This window comes from Cynoglossus semilaevis, chromosome 13 (assembly GCF_000523025.1).
Source record: "Cynoglossus semilaevis isolate Cse_v1.0 chromosome 13, Cse_v1.0, whole genome shotgun sequence".
Taxonomy (NCBI): domain Eukaryota; kingdom Metazoa; phylum Chordata; class Actinopteri; order Pleuronectiformes; family Cynoglossidae; genus Cynoglossus; species Cynoglossus semilaevis.
The window spans coordinates 9,783,909-9,808,902 of record NC_024319.1 but is presented as its reverse complement, the minus strand read 5'-3'; the positions used below and the strand labels follow the sequence as shown (position 1 = coordinate 9,808,902).

The 24,994-nt window shown below is 39.6% G+C and overlaps 1 protein-coding gene across 5 annotated transcripts; it reads right to left on the bottom strand.

The window, feature by feature from the left end:
* Nucleotides 1-3,128: 3,128 nt before the first annotated feature.
* Nucleotides 3,129-20,027, bottom strand: tcea3 (transcription elongation factor A (SII), 3). 5 transcript variants are annotated; one of them, XM_017038144.2, is made up of 22 exons: nt 19,803-20,027; nt 18,749-18,839; nt 9,720-9,782; nt 9,509-9,614; nt 9,258-9,363; nt 8,140-8,676; nt 7,945-8,058; nt 7,350-7,454; nt 7,173-7,241; nt 6,955-7,065; nt 6,763-6,831; nt 6,056-6,115; nt 5,901-5,972; nt 5,586-5,654; nt 5,437-5,499; nt 5,263-5,337; nt 4,951-5,111; nt 4,717-4,773; nt 4,188-4,342; nt 3,951-4,097; nt 3,679-3,750; nt 3,129-3,589 (listed from the first exon to the last, which is right to left on the bottom strand). In XM_017038144.2, exons 2-22 carry the CDS (start codon nt 18,749-18,751, stop codon nt 3,581-3,583), a joined length of 2,223 nt encoding a protein of 740 aa, XP_016893633.1. In that variant the 5' UTR covers nt 18,752-18,839; nt 19,803-20,027; the 3' UTR covers nt 3,129-3,580. The 5 variants fall into 5 exon arrangements, with proteins under 5 accessions (XP_016893633.1, XP_024917466.1, XP_008321653.1 ...); XM_025061698.1 differs by lacking the exons at nt 18,749-18,839; nt 19,803-20,027 and adding exons at nt 10,542-10,867; nt 10,975-11,904; XM_008323431.3 differs by lacking the exons at nt 18,749-18,839; nt 19,803-20,027 and having other exon boundaries at nt 9,469-9,614; nt 9,720-9,762.
* Between the last annotated feature and the right edge of the window lie 4,967 nt (nt 20,028-24,994).

The following is a 24,994-nucleotide window of genomic DNA, read 5'->3' as shown; positions in this document are numbered from 1 at the left end:
CTATGTCCATTTTTTGTTGTTAAAATTAAGAAGAAATATACTTTTTTGATAGGCCAACTTTTGATCACAGTAATATCCTGTACTAACCATTTCCTGAAAAAGTCTTCAAAAATAAAAGTTCCTCAAAAAAATGACTAAAAATGCATTCATTTGTCTTAAAATACTTAGCTATATCCATTATTCGTGGTTAAAACACCCACCCACACCCACAATCACAACCACAACATCATAACCATAATATCTTGTGCAATTACCTTATGGTAAAAGCCATTTAATCTGCTGTACAGCTACCCTAAAGGTGAGAGAGAGGACACTAAAATCAAGGAAAAGCAAGTTAGATCGTCAAGTTTGTTATCAATCAACTCATTTGGTGCATATTTGTCAACTCCCCTATAATAAACTCCCCTGGTTTTTGGAGATTTGGATGGAGATTTTATTTAATATGTTTTACTCAAATTGAAGTTTTTCATATTATTCAGTACATTAACTTCACTTCACTGGTATTATAATTTCCTGTAAAAAAAAAAATCTAAAAACAATTTAGCACTTTTTTGGGCCATGGCTTTGTCTATTAAGTTCCTGATCTGGTAGTTTAAAATACAGCAGTGGGTTGGCAATAACAGGGTGTTGGTTTGTGGCCTACGAACTGAAACAAAGCTCTCTAATTGCTCAATCCCCACCTTGCCGGTTTTAAGATCGCTAGAGGTAAATAGAGTACAAGGAGAGAATAAATTAAGGCCTGTAATAAAACGCAAGCCTAGTTTGAAAGTCAATTCCCTCTGTAATTATGCAAAATCCATTTCCATTCACTGCATATTCTCACACTCTTCCTGACAGAGCACCGAGTCATACAGGTCAGACTGATTTATGCTACTGTATATAATGTATTGTGCGTTATTTAAGCATCGTTCCCCTGGCTCCTTGTTTAGATCTGCCTCAAACATCTGACAAGGTCCAGAACCTAGGCAATTATTTTTAAAATGTCAGGGAAGCTCCTGCTGCTCTTTGGTCCTTTAATTGATCATTTAAAAATCGAGGTGTTCATGCTGCACAGCCTGACAAAAAGAGTCAAAACACACAGGTATAGCCTACAATATAGAAACTGTGTTCACCAACAATCTGCTGAGAGAATCAAAGATCCAAAGATGTCGATACCCAATATCTTTTTCTGCAGTGATGGTACAAAGCCAGTGAAATGGCATTTTGGCATTTGAAAGTGAAGGGTGTGAGGTTACAAATGAGTCCATCATCCGCAACCCCTTCTCTCACAAACTATTTTCTTTGCAATTTAAAGTCTCTGATGTGACATTTCCACCAAGTAGAAAAACAGCAGCAGAAATGAGCATCGACGCACAACGAGACAGCTGACTGACTCATAAAAACTTTTGGCATCACAGCAAGAAAAAACAACGCTGATGAAAACATTTTCATTGTTGCTGCTGTCATAACACAAACAACGCCACAGTCAAAACAACCAGTGCAGCTTTTTAAAAAAACAGCCTAGAGAAAATGATGTGGTCTACACGGAGACTGCTAAAGTTATATAAAGATATAATTTAAGAGCATTAGAACCTTTGAGAGGATCAGACAAGATAAAAGATAGATGCAAAGATAAAAAAAACAGATGTCAAGAGACTGCAGTACGTTACCAGAGAACAAAAATGGCAGAGATTCAAAAGAAGCAGAGAACAGTTGGGCTTGAGAGGCACAGATGTTCAAAACTGATGAGATTTATATCACAGGGAGATCCATGTATCATTTTAACATCACATTTAGTGCAAATTCTCAAAGGCCCACAAAGTTTGCATGAACAATCCAGCTATCATTTTGACAGACATTAGTCTCTTGGTCAACAATATCTGGCTACATTAACGTTGTTCATTTTCTTTCTGTTAACCCAGATAGTTTTTCGTTGCATTTAATTTTTTTACTTCTTTTCAAATGTAGCAAAGTAAAATACTTGAGTCAAAATAAAAGAAAATTGTCAAAATGTAAAAAGTAAAATTACCTATTGCCGAAAGTTCTTAAAAATTACAAATTCTCACAAACACCACTCAATTGCAACTTTAGCAAATGTCATTTGTTAATTTCCACCTCTGGAATTTAGACAAGAGTGCAAATGGTTTTATTTAACTCGATCATCTAAGAAATACTATAATGTAAAAGTTGCAAAAGACGGAGCTGAACTACATGTGTGGTTCTGGGACACTGCAGTATTATGTACTGCAGTATTGGAGCTGGACATTGAAGAATGACCTGAATAATCACAGAGTTTGTGCAGCACTTGTTGCTGCATCAGCAAAGTTGCTGCAGTGAAAACACAGTTTCTGAAACACAGTTTGTGTCACCAGGTTATGGGCTCATGGGTGTCTGTGTCTGTGTGTCTGTGTGTCTGTGTGTGTGTGTGTGTGTGTGTGTGTGTGTGTACATCATAAACAAAAAAATGTTTGAGGATGAAACAAAGCCAAACTTAAAAACTCTGTCACTTCGTCTAACCAGGCTTTAGTTAATAATTGTCTTTATACATTAGGAAACATTAAACACAGTATGATAAAGCTGCACATTTAAAGTAAAAATAATGTCAATATTTAATTAATATGGTGCACTATTATATTTGCAGTTATTTATAATAACATCTTAAACCTATAAAATCAGCGGTTGGTTGATATTTGTGCAAACGCTGCTTTCTGTGGGAACGGCACAGATAATAACTCCCACTGAAATCAAACTCTAAACATGTTCTCAAGCCGGCCTTTGTTCAGGTTATAGGTTTTTGCAGCTAAAAGCTTTTATAATCGTTACATAAGCTCTGTATAACACTTGAGTCTGCCATTACCAGATGAAGAGATCACTTCAGCAAAGAAAAAAAAAACAGTTGTGCAACCGGTGCTCACAGTCTGCGGCGATTTACTGCCATCTACCGTTTATTGTGAGTACTGCAAAAACTACCTTTGTTGATTGTTATTTCATGCTTTAGCATAGATTTATGGGTCCCGGTTTGTGCACCAATTGTGGGTCGTGAGGGCAATTTGGACCTGAAAAATAATTAAATATCAATTGTACCTTTTTCTTAAATTACTTAATCACAAGATTTTAATTTTAACCTTAAGGTAATAAAAATACTACACTTTTGAAAGCAAACAATAAAAATTTATTAAAAGATGAAGCTGTTGAAATTGACATGGTATGACGCTAGTAATGAGGTTTTCACACATGTCTAACACAGTCATAGTTCACTATTCAGTTTAGCAAAATTTCATATATACAAAGAAAACAGCTGCGATGTGGCTCAGCATATCCACCGGACTATGACACTGGTCTTTCCACAACGATGGCACCATCAATTGGTTTACTACATTAAATTTGATTGAGCATCTAATTCTCAGTCTTCAAAATCAGAAAAAGCAAACATTGTAGGCACATGCTAACAAATGTCATGTACAAATCATAACTGTTTTTTAATTGTTTGTTTTTTAAAATTATAATCTGCAATAATCCCTCCCTCATGAATTCTCTAAAGAAATGTCCCTCTCATTGTAGAAAAGATGCTTCAAAATGCTCAGGGAAGATGTGGATGAAATCAGCAGAACTGGAATTTAAAAAATAAGTAAAAAAAAAAAAGAAAAGATGAAGCGAAGTATTTACATTTTTGTCGCTCAGGCTGTGTGAAGAATTTACCTTCCAGCGGTATCCACACTCATTACACAAGACAAATGTGGTCATCGGCTCATCAGCGCTGCGTGTCTGCATCTGGACATACAAACACAAGTTTGTGCATTTAAAAAAATATATATTATATTTTATATATTATAAAAGAACTAAGAATATATATCTGGTTCAGTTCAGGGTTAAGGTGAAACGAAACAAATACACCATAAGCTTTTTAAAAGGAAAATGTTGGAAAAAGTTGCGCTTTAACGTATATTGTTATATGAGTGCGTTTACAGTACCTGGTTGTAGGTGCAGTTCTTCTTCCTGCATTTTTCACACTGCAGCAGGTCAGTGGTGGTGCCTCCAGTTTTGGCCATCTGATGCTCCCTGATGGCCTCCTGGGTGAGAACGCTCCTCAGCTGTTTCAGCTCATCACTGGCCATCTCCTACAATATGGTAACATGTCAAGCAGCAGGAAGGATAAGTTACACGACATAAAGACAAATCTTAGCGTTTCTGATGGCCAAGCGTTCTACCTCAGCAGACATGGAGGCGATGCGGCTCAGCTCGATGTTCCCGGCCAGTACGTTTTTGCGTAGCCCTGGGTTTTTAGGATCCTTCAAATTGCTGATGCGACTGCGGACTCTGTTCTTGTACTTTATATCAGCGGCCTTAATATCCTGGTAAATATGTGGCATTCATGCAGTCAAGGAGACTTTTTTAGTCTTTTGTTGCATCAACTAACAACCATTTAAATCCATTCAGAACTGGTCTTGGCCCTGGATGTTCTGAAGCAAACAGCACTAGGTTTGATTCTAAAATTAAGGTACATGTACAATAAGGACCCCCTCTAGTGGAACACTGGGATACACCAGTCATTGAAAATAAAAATAAAAATTTCCATCTTGAACTTCAGTAACATTCTTCATACTGGTTCATACAATATACAGACACGAACACAGAACACATGGCTGTGGACTGTCAGCATCAGTCATCACTGAATGAACTGCAGATCAAATCAAACCAACTGAAGGAGAAGGAACACTGAAGTGAATCAAAGGATATGATCTTCAATTTCTGCTGCCATGCTGTCGCAGTTTGTTCCAAACTCTTTGTAGTCATCTGCGAAATAGGAAACAAAACATACGAGTCACCTAAATCTGAGCCAGATCGTAGAACATGTAAGAATTTGTTGGTGCATGTTGTGTGTGTGTGTGTGTGTGTGTGAGAGAGATTGTGTCAGAACAGCAGCACTATTTTTATTTAACTGTCAGTGAGGAAGCCTAACAACGTCCTCACCATTTGTGCGCAAGGCAGCTGCCAGCAACTCGATGCACTTGTCTCTGATGGAGTCTCCAGTGGACAGCTGTGGAGACAGTGGACCACTAGATGAACTGAAGCTGGGGGACATGGGGCTGGTGGGAGTGGTGGGAGTTTTGGGGGCATCGACTTTTCCCTTTCTGCAGAAAGAATGTCATTTTAAATGTGACGTCTCTGCTCTGCTCTAATTTCCATTGATATGACTCGGTGTTCTTCTGTGACACTCAGTTAACATGAATAAAAAATCATTTCTGTGCTCATTAGCATCAGCATTAATTAAAATGAAAATACCTGTCAGTGCTGTCAGTTGAAGGCTTCCTCTGTGCAGGTCCAGGCTGAGAGGCTGTTGAGCCGTGGGACTCTCTCCTTCATATCATAAGGTCAAACGTATTACCTTTACTATTAATAAATGCATTAACTAATGCCATAAAAGGAAATACGTTTTGTAAAGTTGAAGCATCGTACCTGTCAGCTGATAGCTTCTTAGCTGGTAGTGAGGAGCTTTTCTTTGTTTCAGTAGATTCTCGTCTACAACAAAACTTTGTCACTCAGATTTGATTTAGTCAGCAGGCCTAATAAAGCTTGATTGTTTATTTGTTACCCATGAGTCCTACCTGTCAGGTTTGGAGTCAGATGACAGACGTTTCACAGGTTGACCACACTTTGAGTCCGATGAGTCTTTTCTACAGGGTCAGAGACAGAGTTGAGATGACACTGACTTCCATCGTCAAAGTCAAAATATTTTTTAATTATTATTCTTGGGTATTTGTATCTTTATACACCTCAAAAAGTTTAAATCAGAGTAAAAAAAATGTAAAGTGGTGAATCTTGGCAATACATTGTTTAAGTGGGTATATATAATAGTAAAATATAAAATAGTATATATATACTATATAATGTATGGACTCGACTTGAAAGGTGATTCAAACCTTTGTTTTTCTTTTTTGACATCCAGGCTGGGTTTTCTGGGAGGAGGTGATTTAGAACCAGAGGAATCCTTCCTGTTCAAAAGTAGACACAGTAAAAAGTTATGATGATGATTACAGTACAAGTTCCAAACTACACTGGTTTCTTTAACACCAACCTTTCTCTCTTGGTTTCATCTGTGGTTTTATTGGAGACTTTGCTGTCTGATGAGTCTTTTCTGCCAAAAAATGGAAAAAAAAGTAATTATATTAATTTAGAAACCATTAGTTTTTATATTCCACAGATCAGTCAGAAAACTTAACAGCAGCAAAACCACAGAGACATTAAAATCCAGTTTCAGAGAACGGCAACACATCAGTTGTACAACTCTGATTTAGTCTTGTATCAATAAAATGGAGAAAAGTCTGAGTTCTTGAGCAACAATAAACCATGTTTTTACAGATAACAATGCACATAGACTGTATATAAAAAATATCATCTGTAGGCACTGCAGCCTTCTGTTTATGGATCCTCTGTGATAACTTTGAGACCTTCTCCCGTAATGAAGGCAACATTAAAAACAAAAGACAGAAGATAAGCCACAGCTGCTGACAGTGTTCTATTGACAGCCAGACAGAAGGAGTTCTGTTTTGGTGACAACACGTAGTGGTTACAAATGTTGTCACTCACCCCCGCGCTCCTGCTTTATTTTTTTATTTACCCTGATGATGATTTAAAAAGTGAATGAAACTAAAGGAAACTCGAGATTAAGACCCAGAGATTCTTCTGCTCCTTTTTCCACAGTCTTTTCTTCCAGCACTTTCCTGTGCAGATACAGTATTTCTCTGTAACAAAGCACGGTCAGATAGTTCCCAGATGTCAGACCTGTCTTTCTTTACATGATCTGATGTCTGTTTCTTCTGCAGTGACGCTTTCAGGTCTGACAACTCTTTCCTGCAGAGCCAAAGACAGGGATACAACGCAGAGCAGGAGTAACATGAACGAACTGACAAAAACAATTCAAACACACATCTCAAGCCACCAATCGAGGACATGCAGCACTCGTCTCAATCAGACCTTTCTCGCTCCTTTTTCCCCTCCAGAGAGAGACGTTTTTGAGGAGGTGGTGGTGGGTGAAGGTGAAGGGGAAGCGGAGGTAGCGGAGCGTTGGGGTCAGGAGGCTCCTTTCTAAAATGAGAGAGGTGTTTTGAACTGGGCTGCATCACATCACAGTGTGGGAGGAAATAATAGGCTGAAAATGTCAGTGCGTCAAGAGAGGACATGCAGAGGCTGACCTCGGTGGAGGAGGATGAAGGTGAAGAGGTAATGGAGCTATGGGTGCGTTTGGGTCTGGTGGAACTTTCCTGATGTGACAATCAACAATTGTTTGAGAATAATCACTGAAATGTCAGGGTCTTCTTCTACTACTGCTCGTTTGTCAAATCACACACATGCTGCAGAGCATGCCTGACCTCTCTTTCTTCACTTCAAGCGTAGATTGCTGCTTAGCTGGGGGAGAGATGGGTGGAGGCGCCTTGGGAGGAGGATGTCGGGAGGACGAGTCTTTACTGTCCTTCCTGGACAAAAGTCATACATTTGTAGCTGTTTATTAGCAACACAGGATCTGAAGTCCGGAGAACTCATGGATTTCAACACATATCTCTGTTGTTAGAAGTTTGCGAGTACATCAACATACATATTGTTAAAAAAAGGATGCGATCTAACGCCACCAGAGTGCACTGTTGGTTAGGGTCACACTCCAGAGTTGTAATTTATGTCTAAATATACCCATATTATTATCAAGTGCAACGTGACATGCACAGCACACCATCGTGTAGGATGACGATGTGATTAAACTAGTTGGACAATATGTTGGGACACAAAACTGTTCAATAAACTCACGCTTTTCATTTCAGTGACTCGTTACAGCATGCACCACCCACAACCCAAAGTCTGGTTAAAACGAGCATGAAGAAATACCAGAGCAGGTGAGAAACTCCAGGATTTCATGCAGAGTTAGCATTGATGCACAGGTCTCAGCAACTCAGTGGATGCTCGAGTCCTGACCTTTCCTTCCTGGTGTCCAAAGAGGGACGTTTAACGGGCAGAGGAGGCCTAGCTGGTCGGGGAGGAGAAGGGAACCGTGTAGGATACAGAACGCTGCTGTCCAACACTCCCTTTCTGAAATGAATAATTGAGTCTGAAGTGCCACTCGGTGTTTTGTCATGTGGACCAACCAGTGCTGTACGACCTCGTGCTCACCTTTCAAATAAAGGCCTGTGAGCATCGGCAGGTTTCTCTCTCTGGGGGTCTCTTGACAGTCTGTCATGCTGCGATGCGTTCATGGGCCTCTCATGTCTGCCGTCCTCTCTTGGCTTGTCCTTTCTCGTGTCATCAACATAGCTGTGCTTCCTGGGCTCCTCAGGCTGCTTTCGCCTTTTGAGTTCTTCCACATGTCTCGTCTTTTTTGGTTCTTCATACAGACTTTCTTTCCTTGTTTCTGGTTTGTATCTTTCACTCTGAAGGTCTGGTACATGCTTCTGTTTCTTGTTTTCTGCCGCCAACGGGTGCTCCTCTACAGTTTTTGGTTTCTTGGACTCATCTGAATTCTTCTCTTTGCTGAGTTCTTGTGGCTGTTTTTCACTGTCAGATTCCTTGAGGTGATCCTCGTCCCTAGGGTCATCCACATGTCTCTTTCTGGTCTTGTGCTCATCGTTAGGTTTTTCTTTTATGTTTTTATTCAACTGTTTTGTGTCAGGACTTGCTTCATGTTTCAGTTTGACATCCAGTTTCCTGTGACTAACAGAAACAAGGGAAGCATTTTTTTACTCTCCTCCAGGGCCACCACACTTTCACTCACATGAGGTTTGTGTAGTAATGCAAATAAGAATAAAAGAGATAAGTGTAGTTAATCAAACACACATGTTTATAGAGCAAGGGTTCCCAATCACCGGGGCGTGGACGAGTACCCGTGAGTCTTTTGGCTGAAATGGCCAAAATGTGTTACATTAAGAAATGCTTTTTAGAGCTTTGTTATAATTTCACTTTCCTTCCTGACATATGGTTGACCACACATATATATATATATATACACACATATACATACACATATATATATATATATATACATATATATATAATATATATGTGTGGTACCCCATATGATCATTATCTATGGAACCCAGGGATAACAACAATACAGTTTCCACCCTTCAGCTCTCTTTCCACTCATACAAGGATTACATTTCAATACCAGCTGGATTTAAACAAGGGTTTGGTCATATGATGAATTATGGATTTCAATATTGGCTTGTCTAGTGTTTGGATAACTCCATGGTTGTTTGTTCAGGTTTTAATGCAGCATCTGTAAAAATACTGACCTACTCTGGGTGTCTCTCGGTGAGTGGGTTGGAGACCCTGCACCTTTACTGGAGTCCAGTCCGTTCTTCATCTCAGCCGGTTTCTCAGAGTGAGAGTGGCCGGAGTCTGCGTGAGTACTTGCGAAAGTGAACCACGTGAATAAATCATCCGGGATGGTGACGTCATATTGCACAAACAACTCTCTACCTGCTCAATGAATCATATATGTACCGTGCGTAAATCATCTGTAATGTCACAAAGTCAAGTGTACCCAGGAGTCTTTTCCAGTCTTTGATGAGAATCTTGGCCAGGGCAATGACCTCCTCATCTGTGCAGTGCTTTCTGATCGCGTTCACAGACATGCCAATCCTCGTCTCCTGCAATGGTAACAAAAACAAAAAACAAAACAAAAAAACTTGCAAGGTCAGCATTTATTTAATTTGTTTCTGCAGCTTTCAGTTACACAGACCTTTGACCCTTACCTGAAGAAGTTTGAGTGTCATATTGAAACTCTTCAGTTCCTTCAGCAGGTCCATGGCGCCCTCCTGCACAGACAAAGTTAATACAGTATAGTGTCAAGTTCAAGGTCACACCTCAAGACTTTACCCGGGTGTATCTGTTTGGTCCAGTGTAATATGAAACACTACTGTACTGGTACAATACTCAGACAATTTGATTTTTGACACATCAGATACCAGTGTTGATATCGGACCAGATACTTCATATGTCATTTTATCCTGAGTTTTATTTATATATTGACTAACAGAGAACTGGTAATTGGTGACCATAGGTTGCAATCGAACCAGGGGAACCACCAGGAAGAACATGTTGTTGTGCCATCCTGGGAAAAACAATGGCCACATCTGGTCGTCCATGAAAATGCCTCCATGGTTGAACAGACAGAGGACAGCGGTGGAAACAACGCTCCAATAATGAATCCAGTCGAAACACAAACGTCTCTGACGCGTCACGTGTCGTTTACATTAGCTTGTTTCCTTCCCCGTTAGCTGCTGTCCCACTGATCGACATGTAAACGATATTCGAGGGGAACAGCAGAAAATGTCGTCGCTTAAGGCGCTGCACACGCGAAGATCTAACCGTTGCCACAAACAGCAGCGTGAGCGCCAAACACCTGTCGGTCGTTTGTTACAGCACAGTCAGCCTCGCCATTTGCATTTGTGCGGATTGTTTTCCGAAAAGTGCACAGAGTCAGTTCATATCAAGCTCAGTCAAACAAACGGGAGCAGGCGCTGACAGGCCCGGAGGACATGGCAGCACCTGCGGTTGTCATAATACTCTCTCACCGTGTTATTTCTAGACACCATCCTGTCCAGTTTCTTTGCAATCCGGATTAGATCGTCCTCTCGCGTCATTGCTGCATTTAAAGAGCATTTATGGAGGCCAAATTACTTTTAAGAAACTTTGAAATACGAAGGGGAAAAAATGGATCCGCTGCAACTCGAACTTTACGCACGGCGTGCTCCATTCAGCCCAGAGGCGTGTCCTGCTGCCATCCCAGCTGACCCGGGCCACACATGACAACAACTAAATATAGGCACGGTAGTAGACACATGGGTCTATAAGTCATCTTTAAGGGTCGGGGGAGAGCAATATATCACATCCAATAGACCTGTAAAGTGGACAAAATAGAGGTTTTTAAACATGTGTCCTTTGGGTGTTTCTGCATAATATTACCGTGAGTGTGTGCGCGCGCGTGTGCTCGTGTGTGAGTTCTACCTTTACACGGGGTCACAGTCTGATGGTTATTTATAAATATAAACAGTCTCTATGTTTATTCCAACTGTCCAGCAGCTGCTGCGCCACAGAGAAACCTGACACTGAAAATCTCTGCTCCACTCTTTAAATAATCGTTTTTATTTTTTACCTATTTTTTACCTCAATGTCGGAGAACTTTTATCTGCGGAGTTAATGTTCACTTTTGGTCGACTTTTCCTGTTATCGCGTACAGTTAATGTGTAACTATTCTCTTGTATAAATGCAGGTCCACCGTTGGAGGGCGCTGTAACGCAATATGACAATTCAAGACATATTTCACCTTGATATATTTCTCCGAGTTGCGACTCACGAGAATTATTATGAATAAAATAAAAAATAAAACAAACTTCGGGAAAGAACTGAAGTCTTGATCAGAATCCAAAGTAGATTCATACAGTTCACTGGAAATAGTACAAGTTCTTACTTTTTTGCCAAGAAAGATGATTATATATATTGGTTATAATGAATCTTACTCTGAATGACCTTTTTAAAGATTAAAAGAAACAGTTCAAAGCTGTTCAAACGTATTTTATAAGAAAATGTTTTTCTAATAGAAATAAATCTCCTAGTTAAAGTCAAACTAGATGCCCTACATTATAATAACCCTATTTATTATGGCCTCAGCCTCTAATTGCACAGCTCAGCTATTCTCAGTCTTCCTCTGTGGTATTTATTGAGTTAACTGAGGTTTGTTGAACTAACATTCAGAGGATGAGCTTACTTGAAATTCCTCTAGCAACTACCCAGTGTTTCTTACAAGGTCCTTTGTAACCGAGTAGAAAAAAAAAAGTTTATATCTCAGCTCTGACAACTTCTTGGAAGCAATCGCTTTGCAGTCTGTTTTCAAAGGAAATCTCTTCCTGGGGAAACAAGTGCCCAGAACCAAAAAGGCATGAAGGTTCACTCCCACAATCCACCAGGCTTGGAGCCCCCCCCCCCCCCCCCCCCCCCTGCTGGACGCTGTCTCAAATGTGGGAGACGAGGGCATGTGACGTACAGGTCACAACTGTTTGGTTTTGAAGTTGGATCAAATATCAGTGGGATAAAGACTTAAACTGGTTTGAATTTCACCGTCTAGAAATGTACTTGAACCCAACAGTTTATATGGACACAGTTTATGTAGACAGCAATGCTCTCTAACATAATTGTATATCATTACAGAGCAGTATTGTCTGGAAAAGTCAAATGTCTGGCCTCAAGATAAAGTGCAAGTGTTCTTTTTTTTTTTTATTCAACAGCAAGTTGAGATTTATAGTCGTTATGGAGGAAAGCACTGACTACTCTCTGTTGGACCAGGAATTGTAAGATAACTGTGTTAATGATGGCAAGGGAAAGTAGCCCAAGGATTTAGCACTTATCTGGAGTGAAGTCTTATCTCATTACGCTGCTCTTACACAACAGACTAAGTGTGAACCCACCCCGTCCCCATCCCTCCACTGTCTGCCTGAAGACAAATAGTGTCTGTCACCGTACGATGTAGGACAGATCAGTATAAAGGAAAGAGAGGAAGGAGGATGTAAGAACATCCATTGATCAGCTTCCATCGTGCAGTAAAACCCTGTACTGTAATAAAAAAAAAAATTAAAAAAAACGAGATAAGGGCGGTGCTAGCGTACTAGTGTAACCATTGACCTCCTTACTGGAGTCCCAGACTAAACTAACTCTCTGACCTGACTCCTGTGTACATCCCAGTGAACATCTCGTACCGACTGACTGAGGGCTGAGACCTCAAATTCAACAAATTATCCACATGGAGAACTAGTGACGTTCCACATACCAATGAAGAAGTAACAACTATTAATCATAAAGACTATTGCCGTCATAGTATGTAACAATAAAGTTTGGGTTTTTTTCACCAAGAGTCCAAGTACATTCTTACAACTTACTGTTGTGTAGCCATTTACAAAAGTGTGTCAGTACTTACTTGGGTATTGCTAGTGCTAGTGCTCGTGAAAATATATTTACTTAATCACAAGTGAGGGGTTAGCCCAATAAATGCTACAATAGAAGTTGTTGAAAATAATTTTAAACATCAGCCTTAGAAAGTCAAAAAAATGTCACACCCATATAAATAGCTACCAAACTACAATATTAGCATACATGGCTAAACATTAGCTGGGAATAATTAGTATTAAAACAAAGAAGAAAATTAAAAAGAATGCTATAGCTTAGCCACATAGGTGTGAAACTCAGTAAATTATTATGTAAAGGTCAGCTTAGAAGTAATAAAATTCATAGATCTAAAATAAAAGCACAAGTGACATTAGCAACAAGTGGCTAAAACATACTAACACAATGTGATAATATTACCCATGAGAAATATTTAAAAATAAGAAGTGTTGGTACATTAAATGTTTCCCATCCTAGGGACTATGAAAAGAAAATATAAAAAATTATGTTGTCGGTATAATTATTTTTCAAATACTTGTGGAAAAACAGAACAACCCAATAATATAAGTCAACCTTGTGGGCTGTGAAGTGTCTTGTACAATGACTAGATTAGTAAAGTTTTGGGTTTTTCTTAATTACCTGGGATGACACTGTGGTGCTGTGAGTTAACACGGTGGTATTCTAAGTTTCATATTCCTGGCCCATTTTTAACTCAACAGAAACAGTTGGTTACTTTTTCCAGTGGTGCAGCTAAATTGTGGTAAAAATACACATGAATGTGTGGCGGTGAAAGTTTTCTTTATGCAGCTGCGATGAGAAACAGGAGAGTGCCCTTGCCGTTGTGCAGCTAAGAAACAGTTCAAGGACACATTTTTGTCCTGACACTGAGTCTCCCCTCACTCTGAATTCACAGTGGCACTTGGTTACATAAGGACATGGGTGCACATTCCCATACAGTGCACTGACGTACCCTCAGCTGAGGCCCTGCCGCTGGGTTTGACAGTCTGTCATTAGACTTTAAGGTCTGACCACATCAAGTCCGATCATGTCTTTGCCTGCAAGTGTGGTAGAGAGTTAAAGGTGCATGATCTGGTGGAGCTTTCAAAGAGCAGACGGAGAACTGGACCTGCGTCCACAATGTACAAAATCATTCATTTTTTAAACAAAGAGTTAACACAAATCCTGCAGGAAATATCCACATGTATACTTTCCTCGCTCCGCACCTCGCCCAATGCCGGTGTCTCTGCCAGTCCTAGACCAGAGACGCCAGAACTGGGCAATTATGGCAATTTTTGGATGACATCAGACCAGAAAATGAATGATTTCATTTAGATGTCAATTTTTTTCTTGGATCTAAGGAAGGATGCAGAACCTGTAATAGAGCATGTCAAAACAGAGTGGGAGAATTGTTTAGACATTCACATCTGCATTTCAGCTATAAGGTAGTCCAAGCCTGCTGGGGTTGGTTTGTCTGTTAATAATGACCACTGTTGAGTACTGGCACTCTTGGTGCTTAGGGACCACCCAAGCACATCCCTGTGCCTTCAGCTGTTTCGGTGTTGCCAGCAGACAGACACACAGACAGACACACACACACACACAAACCACATCCAAAACTGTTTTGGTGGTGTTTCTGTTTTGGGCTACCTTTAACCAAAATAGCTGGTGGTGCCACTGTTAGACACAATCAAACCAAAATAACCAAATTACTATCCAAAGAACATCCGAATTAGGCACCAAGAAAGGCAGGTTTAACTCATTCCTGACTGGAAAAAAAGTGTACATTTTTTTATCAAATAACACTTAGAAATCATAAAGAATGGAGAGAAAGGGAATATTCAGAGTCTATGGCTGCACATATAGCATTCCCAAAAAGCCTGGAAATGCAGGAAAATCTTGGAAAGGAAATGTAAAATATGTACTATAACTTTTCCACAACCATCAATTACACATTGGCACTGAGAACAGACACTGAGTCATTTGTATAGTACGTCTGCAAAAAGACCTTGTGGTTCTTCCCAAGGCTGCGATTTGATCTCTGCGCTCTCTTCGTTAGCGCTTGAGCTTCGGCTTCATGACAAACAAGTGCATAACCCCTTTTGACTTGAGACTGAAGGGAGGGGATGATTGTGAAAGATCAGTCAGTCATGAAAAAAGAAAGGGAAGCTCAAAAAAAAAGAAAATGAAACTCAGCAGCTCTGTCATTGACTCTCATTCAGCCAGAAATCTCTTCAGTGTTTGTCCCTTCACTTGTGACTGCTCAGTCACGTAGCCATTTCCCCACGTCAAAACACAAACCCGTCAGATCGAACTGTGCTAATTGACGGATTTCCTGCGTTAGCAGGAAAAATTGTGTTAGTGTGTAAATCCGTTCTTACTCTCATTTCCTTCTCAACAGCGCACTAATCCAATTACTGCAGTGTTCACAGGCTGGGACATCTACTGCACCATGCCTAATGTAGCTGCAGCCTCTGCAGAGCTTCCTGTTAGAACAGAGTTCTCTACAGGAAAAAATATAAATCCAAACACATCATGTTTCAGCAGATTTCAATTACTATATGTAAATAAAGCCTGAAATATTTAAAATTTAAATATACATGATAAATAACAAAACAATACTAATGCTTCTTGGTTATTCTTTTAAAAAAAAAAACGTATTTTCACCTACTACATTTAGGTAATAGCATAAAAATCTCCTAAATCTTCTGAATGATCCTCAGCTCACAGACTTGCTGACTATTGCAGCAGGCCATGATCATTTGTTTCCGACTGTGTATTCATATTTTTAAAGCTAAAATGATCCTTCAAAATTAATTCAATCAACTTATTTTACCAAGTTGGAACAAACAGCTATCTTAAGCCAAGTTTTTAAAACATTTCTACAGGTGGATTCACACACTTCTCATATTTGCCTGTAATTCTGTCACAAATATTTTGGCCAGTCAGTGATTATTCTTAGATTATTAGATTTTAAGGGTTCTAGGATTTTCCTGGGCTTTGAGGTCAGATACCTGTGACTAATTATAGTTCCCTGGATATGCATGCAGAGTTATTTCCGCAGACTCTTGTTTGCTTGGTAAATAATAATGGCTTATTTGTTCATTTTGTTGTTTCCTGAGGGAAAACAAACAGTAGATGAAGTTGCAGAACATCTAATAAACTGACAATCGCTGCAGGTTTTGGACAGAATAAATAAGCAGATCAAAATATCACAATGTATTTTTGTTTTTTGTATTTTTTTTTTTTCATTGTTGGATCCATGTAGGAGCAACTAAAAACAGTTAAATACAGAAGAAAATATGAGGGTCTATCTAAACAACTTTCAGCTGTTGCAGTTTGGAGTTAGTGCTGGATTTATTACTACCACATGTGACAACAACAGCCCAAAGGAAACGGGTAATTCTGTCCAAGAACTCCAACAAAAACCCTCCCAGTGGCCTTGGAGGTTACACCAAGGTCGCTCTGGTCAACTTGTTAATGCGTGGGTGATGTCATAAGCAGGAGGTCTCCAATGATGAGATCAGAACGTACATCAATGGCTGTACATGTCAGCAGATGACTGCTCTGGGTGTGTATTCTCTGTGTATTTGTAGAAGCAGTGAGAGGATGACAAGTATATTTGTTTTTGTTTGGGTTCGCCGACAGCACACACTGTTCATTCTTTGCCTATGTGGGAAGCAGAGGCATCAAGAGTCCGAGCCTGGAGGACACGTCTCCACAGAGCGTAGGACGTCTTTTGTCTCTTAATTTGTTCAGACCTCCTGCAACTGTATCACGTGACAACATTGTTTTATGTTTTATATACGCAAGCAGAAGGAAAACATTAGGATAATAAAAAAAATATATGATCTGATTGTTAACAACAGTAAAAGATGTCAACCTCTGAATTCTTAAAAGATATTAAATAATAATCTTTAGTCAGCTTTGCAAGCAAAAGTTGGGAGGAAATTAATTTAACAGCAACTTTTTTTTTTCCTAATTAAACTTGTTAAACAAGGAATTCTATGAACTGAAGTGGACCTAAAATACAACCTTGGTGCACACTCAATGATATAGAAGACAATATACAGCGTTGTTTTATTTCTATAAGTTTAGTTTTTAATTTTAGGATATCTTCCCCCAGTTTGTGTCCAGTTTCATTGTACAGCAGAAAGGATAAAGCTCATTGTTCCAACGGTTCTAGACTTCCAGTCGCTCAGGATTAAACCAGGGAGTAGATAATGTACTGGCACATAAACACCACCGACCGACCAAAGTTAAGACACCATTGAAAAGAGATTGAATAAGTAAGCATTTTAAAAACCCTGTCATGGTCTTGTATTTGGAATAAAACTAATGATTAGTTCCTGTGCTTTTTTCATTTTTCCTGGCATCTTCTTAGGATTTAAGTTAAAGAGTATAATTATAAATGAATAATAAATTATCATTAACAGTAAAACAGCTGACCCTGATACTAAAGTTCTAGTGTTTGACCTAAAATATTTAATGTGTAAATTTATTTAAATTCATTCTATTTTTTCAGGCTGGATATTATCTAATAAAATATTGGTACAAAAATACATTTTTTGTATTTTCCAAACCAAGAAATGTGGATTTTGTTCCAGTGATTATACTTTTTTTTTCACACAAAAATGATAATGAAATTTTGATAAAGTATTGTCCATTTTTACTTAAAAATCATAGAATATAAAACTTTTAAAGATGTGGAAGAAAAGAAAGAAAAATAGTGAGACTAGAGGAAGAATAACCTTGACTGATAAGTTGCATTCATTTATGACCGCAGCCACATTGGCTCAAGAGTATTTTAGGAAATAATTCTCACTTAACTAAGTCAACTACTGAGAAAATACTTTCTAAAATGTAATCGTTCATGAAAGGCAGCTGTTTATTAATTTTGTGCAGAAGCACAAGCTCTCTGGACTTGAACTCCCCAAAGATGAAATAAAAGACATTGGATGATTGTCAGATTCCATGTGTGTATTTGGCCTGTTTATATATAAAAGCGTGTGAGATTTATACACATGGTAAGTTATAAATTATGTAAAGCCTTTTATCAGAATTCCTGTCAAAATCATCTTTTTTGACACAAAATGCAAAAGTGCAGAAGATTGTGCTTGTGTTTGAAAAACACAAAAATCTTCCACAGGATGAAAATTTAAATACTGATCTGCAGCCCACATCAGTCTCCTCTATTTAAATTTTCACCGTGCACAATGACATTGAATGGATTCAAGTTTGGTATTTTATTATATTTGTTAAAGAGCATAGAAAGCGAGGACCTTATGATTTCCTTATGATTGACATGACAACAAATGGGGATGTTTTCTGATGTTTTTATATTAAGAAAGAAAACATTAACTGTCAGATAATGGTTGATACGCGTTGCAGAAAAAAAAAATAGCTTGGATGAAGCCTGTGAGTCAGATGTGAAAATAACACTAGCAAAACAAATGTGATTTATGTGTTTTGATGAGGCCTCGCTTTCCAATAAATCAGAGTGTGAGACAGAAGAAAAAGTTGGTTTTCAATGTGGGGAGACAGTGATCCACAGAAGTTCTCCGATGACTTTGGAGCAACTTCAAGACATGGAGTTTTAAATGATTTTTGTTGAGATTAATACCAGCAAAAACCATGGAATTATTACAACCAGATCGAGTGGATGTGCTGGTAGCCAACCACAACCCCAGTCCCTCACAGTGGGAAACACATTGTAGGAGCTGAGAAGACAGACGGCGGCAGCAGCCGCGCTGATGAGCAGTTCTGAGAAATGTGGAAAACTTGAATGTTGGAACAATGACTTTTACTGGACTCTGAGTAAACAAACCCACATCACATCATGACTCACCATGTCTTGAAATCACCACATGTAGATCTATAGCAGTCCTCTGTCCACCGGTGTTAATGAAGAGCATCCTCTCAGCATCGCACTTCCTCTCCTGCGGAATTCAGGAAGAGAGACATCAGTGAAAGGGGGCCCTGGTGTTGGGCACCACAGGAGGTCACACTGGTTAGAAGGAGCCTAGAGGAGGAATTTATGTGGGCCCCACAAACATATGTGGCCCCACATGTGTTCTGTGCAGTGAGGTCAAAATTGATGACAGGATCAGAGCAAGAAGCCTTTGAAATGACTGAAATTGCCCTTGAAATTTGCATGTTGGGGCCATTACATGTTCCTTCTATTTATTGTTTTTTTTACAGAGAGTCATATTTTATGCCTAGCCATATATACAGACATGGACATATTTAATAAATATAATAAACGAAACTGTGTTAGTTAACACTCAGTGTTAGATTCATGGTTCTAGTTGTGCTTCTAAGTTAAGCTGTTATGAATAGAAAGTAAAGCTGAAACTAACTTTTGTAAGGTTCACAGAGGCCCATGTTTGTCTTTGTATTGTTTTTTTATTACTGTACACACACAACACTCAGACAAAGACGCAGTGTAAGCAACATAAGCTAACATGTTTGGCAGAGTCAAATATTTAAAACTGTTGCCGACTGCCCTATAAAAAAGCTCACACAAACAGAGTAAGAATGGCCTGCTTCTGAGTAGCTAGCTTGTTAACAGCTAGCATGTCAACTGAGTTGGGCTGTGAAAACTGCCAACTGTGTTGCCAACTGTGTTGCCACTGAAGTATTAAGAACAACTGGAGAACAACTTTTGTGGGGCTTACCTCTGGCCACGTTTGTCTTCCATTTTGTTGGTTTAGTAATACAAACAATGCTTTGACCTGTAGAGGTAGCATTAGCAGTACAAGCTAATGTGTTTGGCACACTCAAAGCTGTGACACAGTTTGTTTCTTAGAGGTCAGTTTCTAACACTGAAATAATAAAACTGTGACGCTCAAACAAACAGGCAAAGGAAGACTTACTGCTTGTCTGAAGTATTGTCCACTTACATTATCTTTTGAAGAAGCTTCAGGTCCAACATCTCTCCTCTCCCCAGTTGTTTCCTATATTTTCCAATTGTTAGCTTCCAAGTTTTTCTTTTATCAAACAAACCTGTATTTCATAATTGTTTGGCAGTGTAAGGTGTGTTCACATAGAGCAGGAAGAGCAAACATTTACCCAGGTGGACAAATGTGACTGACCCCTCTGACCAACCGAGGCACTGACTACCAGCCAATCAGAGGCAAAGGGGGCGGGCCCTTTTATTTTGAAAAGGCAAGGAAGTCTCCTGAGGATTTTTGTTTCAGAGGCAGAGACATTGAATCCAACATAGGCCATAGATGAGATTCTACACTTTCAATATTTTCAAGCAATTTTACTGAAAAGCAGGTGAAATAATATGGGGACTTGGCAACACTGTGCAAATGAATTATTACTTTTAAGGGAACATTCTGTTTTATGACTGAATGCTGCACTGAGGAAAGTCATGTGAAACAACATAAGGTTCATGATGTGATTGTTTGTTCAACTCTGCCGCAGACTTGAACTTTTCCTCTCCCATCTCCTCTAAATAACCTTTGTCCCAGGATTGTATAACAGTATGAATTATTTGGCAGTGTGCAGTTTACACATATGTGTCTGTGTGGGTGCATGATGGTAAAACAACAGACAATAGTTTGATCTTTGTCACAGAGGGAGGAGGGTGTCGAGCAGTAATAGCACCATAAAATATATTTTATAGTTGAACTAGGAGGATGTTATTTTGTGCTTTCAAATCTTTTTGATCCCGCCTGACAGAACATATTTTATTCATAGAAGACGACGTGTGTTTATGTTGCGCAGGATTTATGAACATGTTTTGGTGAATACATCCTGAGAAGGAGAAAGGGACATCTGCTGCTGCTCCATGAAAACCAAAAAACAAGTAAAAACACCCAGAAAGATCCATTAATAAAAACGGTTTTCCTCATAGAACTCATTAAAAAAACAGAGGAAACTGCTGGAACAGTGATGTTGTTCCTCATGGAGTTTGACAGGTCTGCCTCAGACAGTGGAGTGTTTGGACGGGGACAGAGTGGAGGATCGGTCCGGGCACTACACCCCTCAGTGGGTAAACTCTACACACTGCAGCCATTCACTTGGCCCGGCTCACTGGATAAAGTTAGGATTGTTTGTCAGTGGGCTGTAATGCCAGGAATGCTCAGCGCTGGCTCCCTCCCCCCTCCGTTGTGTGTGCGAGTGTCTCTCACACTTTATTTTGCCACTGCAGCAGCAGTTTGGATCGGCGGTGACACCCCCCCCCCCACCCCAAGGCTCCCTCAACTCCAAAGTGAAATAACAGATTCTATTCCTCTCCTGTGAGCTATTTTGGTACTACTGGAGCAGGAGAACACACACACACACACACACACACAGTCATCCACCACCTTAAATTTCACCACGCTGCACTCTCTACCTCCCACCCCCCGAGCTGAGGGTGTCTAGTCTATTCTGCTAAGGCCTTTTCTCCCATGTTCCATCGCCACATCATGACATCACTTTTCTAAAGAAAACACACACACACACACACAGAGAGAGAGAGAGAGAGGCATCTCTGCCATTCCCTTAGCTGCATCCAAGTTCTACTGCAGTCTCTAAGGAGGCTGCTTGTGGGACATTAAATAGAGACTAATGATGTTTTATAAACTACAGTTATTATTACTGCATCCTGATGAATCTGAATACCAAATACTACTGTAAAAAAACATCTCTGCCATTCATAGATTAGATTCTATTATGAGGTATTCTCATCATATACAGAATACCTGCTTGTATCCAGAGGGCCGACACATGAAGCTACAGAAGTAGAGTGGAAGTAATTCAATAAGGGTATTTTACATTTTAACTTCGTTGTACCCCTGCGTTACAATGACGATAAAGACTATTCTATTTTATTATATTCATTATAATTTTCCTAGTCATTGATGAAAATAAAAATCCCATAAACAGAAAATTCCATTAGCACATTTATATAAAGACATTCCATGTGATTGACAGTTGGACCGTCCAATCATGATCGAGTTAATGGTGACCGCAGCTCGGACTCTCATCACACGTCGACTTGTATTTATGTGCTTTATCTGTCTTTTTTCTAAACACACAGATCTGCTGAGGTATATTTTCAGTCCACTCGTTCTCAAAGTGTGGGGCGCATTCCCCCCTGGGGGGCGTCTTCACCAGATGTACATGAGAATGAATAACTTTTAGTCTGACAACTACTGTTTAAAGTTTGGGTCTTTTTTATAGGGGAATAAATAGGTTTGTTGTAAAATATGTTCAAAAATTATATTTGCTGTGTATTGTATAAGTAGTGGATTATCATGAAATCTAAGATTCATCTGAGATTATTATTATCATTTAATCTGTCATGATTCAATATGTGGCTCTTCGCCTATGTACGTCACTATGGCTCTCTGAGAAAACACACGTCATTTTGTTGTTTTATAGCTGATCATTGATAATATATTCTCTATTCTTTTATTTTAATTTTTGATGTGCTCCCCACTTGGAAATGCTGACTGGAAAGCCCTGCACATGAACAAATGTACTGTGTGGACTTTTTATTGTATTTTTAAATCATCAAAACCAGTGGGAATACGTGGGTGGGCTGCACGGTCTTACTCAGAGGAAGAAAAGCAATGGTACATCCTGAACATGTATTACTTTTATTACTTTGTTGTTTCCCAAATTTTCAGTCCAATGAAAAATCCAATGTTTCAGGGTTTCCATGAATTCAGGTGAAATGATAGATTTAGTCCAGGGTTCTGCCAACTATTAATAAGCACTTAGAGCCAGATTTCAAAAGCAGCCTGGAGGATGTAAAACAATGAAAGATGATATTTTTGAGAAACAGGGTTTTGGCAGATAATGATTTAACACTGCAAGTATGAGGGGGCGCCCTGCGAAGCATTAGTCTTTTTTTTTTTTTTCCTAGGATGCAGCTCTTCCACAGTTGTTTGTGAACTTTTGTCTCATCGGGACTGTAGTGGGACCCAGTGATGAACTTGTGAACATTTCTCAGAGCTGTACCTCAGCAACACAACAACACACAGACAACAAGGCTCACATCTTCTCCAGCTGAAGCTGCACCGTCAGCTTGATCTAATCATGCAGTCAAAGCAAGACATGTGTTTCCCCTTTGCACCCATAGGATGATGTCATATCCACAGAGTCACATGTGCTCCCCGAGAAGGTCTTAATTTAAAACATCTTCATAAACTCCCCGTCAGCTCTGTACGACCTGAAGGGAGTCCTGGAAGTTTGTCTGGTATCAGGGCAGAAAAGACAGAGTGAAAGTATGCACCGAGAGGAGGCGCTGGGTGAGAAACTCCCAGTGGATAATGGGTAAGTGGGACGTTATAATGGCCCCTCTGGCAGAGTAAACCCCTTTTTTCAGTGGAGGTAATAGCACAGACACAAGGCCAGGGTGAGTTTGATTTGTGTTGTGGTAAGAAATTGTGAGATCTCTGTCATTACTGCATATCTGTCCTGTCATCACCCTCCATTCACACAGACGTGCACGCCGAACCTCAGCCCACACACACTCTCCAATTTAAAGCCCAAATTAAATGTCTCGTACCATCATCTCTGGGACGCAGCCTCTGCTTTTTTTTTCATCTGTTGATATGAGTGAATAGAAAAACTCAACTTAACTGTTAGTTTCAGCTTCTGTGTGACATTGATCTACCAGTGCTGCAGAGTAAATGTACGTTCTCCACATTGTGTTGTGTTTTTGTTCCGATGCCACACCTTGCTCAGGCTTAAATGTAGGAGCCTACGACTGTAGTGGAGATGACAAATCTACTGACCATCCAAGTGAACATCAACATTTGACATCTAAATAACGTTTAATAAAATGATGCAGATTCAAACCAGGCAGAGCCGGTGTTCACAACATGGTTAAAAAAACTGATTGTGATTGTTTTTATAGAAGGAAATTAATCAGTGGCGCTGAGGGCTGGAGTGAAGTGGGAGGACCTACGCCCAGGAGGATCTGGGTACGATACCACGTGGTGCCCCAATCCCAAGTTTGGGTTTCGTCAGGAAGGAATTCTGGCAATAAAGCAATAAAGAACTGTCGGCTATAGAAAAGGTAATGAAAGCTTGTGAACATTTACCTAAAGTTTCAGGGATCACTTAAATGCAAATGCAACCTTTTTCTTCAAAGCGTGGGCAGACCAAACTCTACATTTGAAAACCACGTAACAGACCTAAAAGTTTTCACATTCAAATGTAATACTTTTTTGCATTTTAATAAATGAATAAAAAATACAATTGGCATTAAAGAAAATTTGATCGCATTTAAAACTTGTTCTTTTTACCCAGCACTAAGCTAAACGTATTAGAAGTATTAATTCTTTAGGTCGAGCCCTTAAGGTTTTAAAGCTTCACTCCGATATTACTGCAAAAGCTGCAGTAATTCATGGACAACCATAAAGTTGACTTTTTGATGAAAGGGTTCAAACCCTGAAAGCCACAGGTGAGAGGTCAGGGGCCCAACACTAAAACCCTTTAACCCCTTTTTTTTCACAAGAGCCTGGAAAATAGATTATTCAACTCGTGTGTGTGTGTGTGTGTGTGTGTGTGTAAAAGGGTACATTACAAAAACTTAGAGGACTTCCCAGTACAAACAGTACAAAGGTTGAATTAATTACAGGCTCTGACTGTTTCCAGTCAAGTGTGTGACCACCACTGAAAGGCCCGGGGTCAACAGATTCCTCCACAGATACGTTTGTATATGATCCTCGCCACTGCCACATTTCTGATGGAAATATTTCAGATCTGGCTTTTAAAACTCAGGTTACATTTCAGTGTGGAGAAGACAGGGAGGGATGTGGCGCAGGATGTGGCAAAATTTCCACCCCGAACTATTTTTGCTCCACTTGGTCAATGTAAATATTGGCTTACAGTGAACAGCAGGGGGCTATGAAGACTCAGGGCAACGGTCGTCTTCTCAGACCCACGTCTACTTCCTTTAACAATCTTGACCATTCTTCCTTTTCCTATCAAGATTTTTGATTATGACTCAGGCAAAATGATACGGACATGGTATCAGTCAAGCAAACAGAGCGGCGTTTCCAGCGGTAACATGGGTGGGAGAACAGGCCAGGCTTTGTTAGAGAGCTTTAGTATCACAGAGGAGAGAGAAGCCATTGTGCTTTAG